Source organism: Colobus angolensis, unplaced genomic scaffold (genome assembly GCF_000951035.1).
Source record: "Colobus angolensis palliatus isolate OR3802 unplaced genomic scaffold, Cang.pa_1.0 Scaffold492, whole genome shotgun sequence".
Classification (NCBI taxonomy): Eukaryota; Metazoa; Chordata; class Mammalia; order Primates; family Cercopithecidae; genus Colobus; species Colobus angolensis.
Genome location: NW_012118399.1, coordinates 1,410,118 through 1,416,976, shown reverse-complemented (window position 1 = coordinate 1,416,976; position 6,859 = coordinate 1,410,118). Strand labels below are relative to the sequence as shown.

Sequence of the window (6,859 nt, the reverse complement as noted above, 5' to 3'; positions counted from 1 at the left end):
TGTTGGCTGACACTAATACTAATAATTTTGATTTGTATTAAAAGAATGAAAATGTTCAGATAAGAAGTAAAAGCAATCGTTACATATCTGTGTTCTGTATATTGTGTCCCAAATTAAGTTGCATAGGCTTGGAAAACATTTATGTATATTTCAAAATGTATCTTTCTCATTTGAATAATGATAGCTAGAACTTTATTATATAACAGATCCAGGTGTAATCCAGGAAGTAAGAGTTTGAATCTATATATGTGATAGCCAAAGATTGAAGTGTCCTCTGTATGGAAAAAAATTTATTTGGACCTTTTAAATATTTTGGCTGAAAAGGCTCATCAGTGTTTTTCCTAAATATTTGCCTTAATCTAGATCACTCTTGCTAATAACAGATACTGTAAGAATTACATCAACCACTTCACGAACAAGGCTTGTTATTTTTTTCATGTGTTAAGAAGAATCACTGTATAGCAAATTCTACAGCTTTAACCACAGTGGTGGAAGTATAAACCCAGCCCTGATTAAAGAAATTGCTGTCTTCCATTCAATGGCTATAAGATACTTTTCTCCACTTCTTCTTTTCACGTCCCTCTTTTCCTCCTCCTCTCTTTCTCTTCCTTCCAATTCTTGCTCCTCTGTTCCTGTATGTATATATTCTGCACAAATCTGACTGCAGTTATTCCAAACGAGTTGCCATTCTTCACATGTGCCATGCTGCCTGTTGCTTCCCTGCCCTTGCACAGGCTTTTCCCTGTCTCTAAATTGCATTTCCCCTTTTCTTCACCTGGCTGTGACCTATGGATACTTTAATCTTATCTTGGGCATCTTCTATGAAAAGCTTTCCCTAATTTCCACCACTTCCTCCTCATATGCTATGTTATTAGTCTATTCTTACTTGCCATTCCTCCCCACTAAACAATGAGTTTCTTTCTGTAGTACTGCCCTGTTTTGCCAGCTCCTGGCAAATGCCTGGAATATAATAGGTGCTCACTAGCTGTCCAATGAATGAATAAATGAATGGGTGTGTTTGCATATGAAAGTTTGAAAAACTTCATACAAGTCAAAAGAGGCTAGCCTTAGTATGTATAAACAAAGTAAATATAGGTGTCTACCATTTCTTTTTAACTGAAACTAGAAAAGCTTTTGCATTTTTACAATTTTACATTGTTTAGCATGGAGTTATACATCAAAGATATGTTTATCTTCATTGAAATAGTAGCCAAAAATTACCACTGTTGATAAAAAGGTTTTTAGTTTGATGGTAATAAGTAATATCATGAAGACAAACTACTTTAGGTTTCTATTAAAGTAATAAAAAGCCATTGCATATAAATAAATATGTGCATAAATAGACAATACTTGGTAAAATAATGAAATGCTCTTGCAACTGTAGAATATGATTTTTCTCCTTTGTGCTATATATTTATAGCACTTAACCATGTCATTAACTCAGGTTTTCTTAGTTGATCAGATCATTATTTTCCCTTGGTATCATAGTCTGACATAATTATATACAGAAAGGTGGTATAATCATTATTTTACAGAACAAATCCTTTTTCTGAAATCCTGTGTGTATGTGTGTGCAGATATCTCTAACAGATACCTTAATCATTTTCATTGGAGTAGGAATTAAGTTAAAAGTCATTTTGCAAATAAGGTAAGTCTTGACTCCCAAAGTAAAAATTCTTATGATCAAAATAGTCATAGATTATGAGAAGTTATTACACGTGAGGCACTGCTCTAAGCACTTTACGTAAGTTATATCCTTTTATGCTGAGAGTGGTTTTTATTATGATCCCATCATATAGGTGAGAGAATTGAAACACAGATTAAGAAATGGGCCCAGCCTAGCATGGCAGTGCCCAGTGGCAGAGCTTGGATCAGACCCCAGTGGTCTCTCTGTAGAGCCCATGCCCTAACCATTTTGTTAGATTGCCTCTCAGATGCTTCCACTCTGCTTTCTTCCATGTACAAACTATCGTGTGCAATCCTGTATATGATGATGATCGTATTTTATGTTTTTCTGTCTGAGGAAGACTGTTATTTTTCATAAAAGAGAGTTTTCTTAACGTGATATGAATTAAGGTTCATTAGGTTAGTTTTCGAAGTCGCATTCTTTGTATCAAGAATTTATTTTTCCACTGTTCAAATTCTTGGATAGATGTTGCTATCGGAGCTCCACAAGAAGATGACTTGCAAGGTGCTATTTATATTTACAATGGCCGTGCAGATGGGGTCTCATCAGCCTTCTCGCAGGTAGGATACTATTCTATTTCCAAAAGAAGCATTGGTTGTAATGCGTATCCTTAAAACTTCCAGGGTTATGTGGACTTTTTTTTTCTCAGTTTTCTCTTTCAAATACTTCACACTTCATTTCACCATTTACTTATAGTGACAAATGATCTTATTTTAAGGGATTAATAATTCTTCAAACTCCCTTTTTCCATAAATAAGAGTTGTAGTTCATTTCCACCCTAGCTTATCTATTGACCATTAAATATTCGTCTTTGTATTTCATTAAATTGTATTCCGAGGTAATATCCATATGATTCTAAAATATACCTATTTGGATTTGATTAACTGTGTCTTGGCCTCGTGGCTAGAGCTCCATATTTCATGAAGATTGCACAGGGAGATCAAACACACATATGATACTCTGGGTTTCTTTCACTGTTGAGTAGTAAGATGATAGCACTTTAATAATGTCTCATAATCTTACTCTGACTTCACTTTTGTATGTTGAAAATCATGGCATTTCAGTGCCTAGAAAAAAAATGACATTCATACGCAGGGAAGAAAAGTTTTTCCCTTGATATTTGCATGGAAATATTAGCTGGCAGTTATTTTTGATTAGGTAAAAATGAGCAAATGGTTCTCTGTAATTGACATAAATGTATTTGCCTAGTAAACAAAAATACCAGTTTTCATAGTATGAATATCAGCTTAATATTTATAAACCTGTATGTGAACATGAAGTTAGACATTTGGAATAGAAAGTACATATCTGGCTAGGATTGTTCTTGTTAAAAAGTCAGCTTTTATCAAAAGCCTCAGTCATAAGCTCCACTAAGTGATTATAGACATCTTGTTTTCCAAATTACTTATTTAATTGTTCATGTTGGGAAAGGAAGTAAATACAGAGCCTGAAGAGACCTAAGGAAGCCAGGCATGGTGGTGTGCACCTGTAATCTCAGCTACTCAGGAAGCTGAGCTGGGAAGACTGCTTGAACCCAGGAGTTCCAGGCCAGGCCAGGTGCCATAGTGAGACCCCTATCTCTGAAAAGACTTGAGAGGGAGTCAGGACTATTTGAGAAAATCTGTACAACATAATTTTTCCTTTGCTCACAAAGTAAAGTAAATTTTTTCAGTGACAAAATAAATGTCATCTGTTCATTTCAAGCTGGAAAATTTTGTCACTCTTGGAAGTACTTGATTTAACTGAAATGCAACTTTGTTAGTAGATGTGCCAAGGCATGCCTGGGAAAGCTCATTATTTAGCTAAATCATTGCTTCTCTGGTATATTAGTATTCAAAAACTACTTCCCACTGAACTTTCCTATTTTTCAGAGAATTGAAGGACTTCAGATCAGCAAATCGTTGAGTATGTTTGGACAGTCTATATCAGGACAAATTGATGCAGATAATAATGGATATGTAGGTGAGTAATTAATTTATCATAATTTATAAATTGGAATAAGCTCTATTATAGATACTGCTTTATAGTGAAGTACATAATACTGGTATGAAAGACTTCATCGTACTGATAATTTTTTTTATTCATTTTTAAAGTTCTCCTTAATTCAAGGATGGGCCTAAAATGATCAAGTAATTCCTCAGCTTAACAGTGTTAGTTACTCAATGTTATAGTCTGTGTTTTTGAAAAAATGAAAGCACTCATGAAAATCAAATAGATGGGCCTAAAATGATCAAGTAATTCCTCAGCTTAACAGTGTTAGTTACTCAATGTTATAGTCTGTGTTTTTGAAAAATGAAAGCACTCATGAAAATCAAATAGATAGGGCCGGGCGCGGTGGCTCAAGCCTGTAATCCCAGCACTTTGGGAGGCCGAGACGGGCGGATCACGAGGTCAGGAGATTGAGACCATCCTGGCTAATACGGTGAAACCCCGACTCTACTAAAAAATACAAAAAGCTAGCCGGGCGAGGTGGCGGGCGCCTGTAGTCCCAGCTACTCGGGAGGCTGAGGCAGAAGAATGGCCTAAACCCGGAGGCAGAGCTTGCAGTGAGCTGAGATCCGGTCACTGCACTCCAGCCTGGGCAACAGAGCAAGACTCCGTCTCAAAAAAAAAAAAAAAAAGAAAAGAAAATAGATAATGAGGAAAAGAAAGAAAACTTATTTAGAAAGGAAATTTGAATGTTTCTAGTCCAAAAATTGAATTTTGTTTTAGTAAACTTCTTTTTATCATAAAGTTTATGATATATCATAATGGGATGACTGTTGTACATGAGTAGATTCAGAGAAAAGAGGAATGAATTGTAAGATGTTAGCATATAGTCTCTAATTTTCTACAAGCAGTGTTTTTAGGTAATCAAAGATGATATGTAGTTCAGTACTTATGGCTGAAAAGTAATTCTCTTTGACTAATGACGATCATTAATCTGTGTTGTTTTTTATCCTCCAGATGTAGCAGTTGGTGCTTTTCGGTCTGATTCTGCTGTGTTGCTAAGGTAAGATTGATATATTTCACTGCTTAATAGCAATTTGGTTTAATTGTAAATGATGGGAGGCAGTGTTTAAAATCAGCAGTGGTAGTGACCTCATGATACTCTTTTGGTATTCTGAAGTTTAATTATTGCACTTTAGGGTATTTTTTTCACCTTACAGAGATATAATTAAATCATCAAAGTCAATATTTTTGGACATTTAAATAAAAAGTTATTTTTCCCTGTGCACAGAAATATAATTAGTATGTACACACATAATAAGGAAGACTAATGAAATTACTTGGTCAATGTAAACTGACAAAACAAATGCACTTCTTAGGGAAAAATAATTCTGTAATTAACATTGCTAATTTTATTTCCTTCTCAGGACAAGACCTGTAGTCATTGTTGAAGCTTCTTTAAGCCACCCTGAGTCAGTGAATAGAACAAAATTTGACTGTGTTGAAAATGGATGGCCTTCTGTGTGCATGGATCTAACACTTTGTTTCTCATATAAGGGCAAGGAAGTTCCAGGTTACATTGGTGAGTATGCCTTACAAAATTAATCCTTGATGGAGTGCGGTTCTTTCATTAATCCCACAATCCTGTTTGGAGCCCTCACCGGTTTTCACCATGGAGATCTTTAGAGCAGGGGCGAGAAACTACCTGATGCATACTTTTCCTCTCCATCTTCCAGATTCTTGCGTTGTTCTAACTAATGAGTTGGGCACATTAGAAGGCTGTAGTTGTTTAGAGATTTTGAGAAGCAAAGGACATAGTATCTCTTGCTATGTTAGTTTAAGGTAAACCAACTGAGCTTAACCTGTGAAATCTCTTTCTTCATATTTTATCCAATTTCAATAATTGAAGAAAGCCAGGCATGGTGGCTCATGTCTGTAATCCCAGCACTTTAGGTGGCTGAGGCTTGAGCCCAGGAGGTCCAGGCTACAGCGAGCTGTGATCACACCACTGTATTCCAGCCTGAGCAATGGAATGAGACCCTGTCTCAAAACAATAATAATCGTAAAAATATTTTAAAAATTGAAGAGGCTAGATCTGATTCTAATTTATATAAATAATATGCCCGTTAATAATTTACTGTGACTACAAGCTCCTAAGAACCATACCCATTTCCCTATGTATAGACAACTCTCAATTATCTGCTCTGGAGAAAGTATCATTGATACAGCTCATCCAAAATCATGGTGGCGAATTCCAAATCATGTATATGTGACTTTATAAGCATTTTTGCTAGCAGATTAATGTTCCTAATTGTTTTATTTAGGCTAATATGAGAATAACTACTAGTGAAACTAGCCTGTGGTAGAAGAGCATATCTGGGCATATCATTTAGAGATTAATAATTCACAATATTTATGATCCTCTATTAGGACCTGTCAAGAGTTTATTGTATTCATGACCCTGCAGGCTGCTGTTATCTAAACAGCGTGAAGGGCCCACATACTTATTAAATAATACCATGGATATGTAATAGATGTCTCAGTATGCATGAGGTACACAATGAGCCTGTACCTGAAAGGTACACAATGAGTCTGGTATCTCTACTTTAGATCAGACTTATTTTTAATAGTGCCCTGAAAAAGTCATGGCCAGAGCTACAGTAATAAGAGGGTGGGCAAGCCTTCATCTAGTTATTGATTTGAAAATGGCAGTTTGAGAACCTGACCACACAGTAAATTACACATTAACACAGACAAGCTGATGGATAATCTGAAAGACACACACTGAGTAGATGGGGCACTTTCCTTTTATGTAAAACCAGTGTTTTCTCTACTAACAATTCCATTATTACCAGATATTTTAAAAAATAGTTGAAGACAAACATATGAAACACATAAATAATCATCACATTATTAGAGAAACATATCTTAGAATTATCACAAAATGACTCCCAGGAGAAATAATTCACATGGTAAGCATGTTTAATAAAGCCAGGACATTTTGACTCTTACTAATAGTGGATTATTTTTCACTTCATTTTCATTTACTCTTTTTCTGAACTCAGGACAATGAACTTGTAGATAGCTATTTCAGTTGCAGTGCTGTTTCTCTGAGGTGTTGAATCTCAGTTATAATTTTGAAATCCGCCGGGCGCGGTGGCTCAAGCCTGTAATCCCAGCACTTTGGGAGGCCGAGATGGGCGGATCACAAGGTCAGGAGATCGAGACCATCCTGGCTAACAC

At 35.8% G+C, this 6,859-nt stretch overlaps 1 protein-coding gene across 1 annotated transcript in view; it reads left to right on the top strand.

The window, feature by feature from the left end:
• The window catches only part of ITGA4 (integrin, alpha 4 (antigen CD49D, alpha 4 subunit of VLA-4 receptor)), a 78,423-nt gene that overhangs the window by 33,067 nt on the left and 38,497 nt on the right, over window positions 1-6,859 (top strand). The window contains exons 11-14 of the mRNA XM_011959433.1: window positions 2,153-2,247; window positions 3,559-3,649; window positions 4,634-4,679; window positions 5,044-5,198. Coding sequence (XP_011814823.1) covers window positions 2,153-2,247; window positions 3,559-3,649; window positions 4,634-4,679; window positions 5,044-5,198 — 387 coding nt within the window. The remainder of the gene's footprint in view (window positions 1-2,152; window positions 2,248-3,558; window positions 3,650-4,633; window positions 4,680-5,043; window positions 5,199-6,859) is intronic.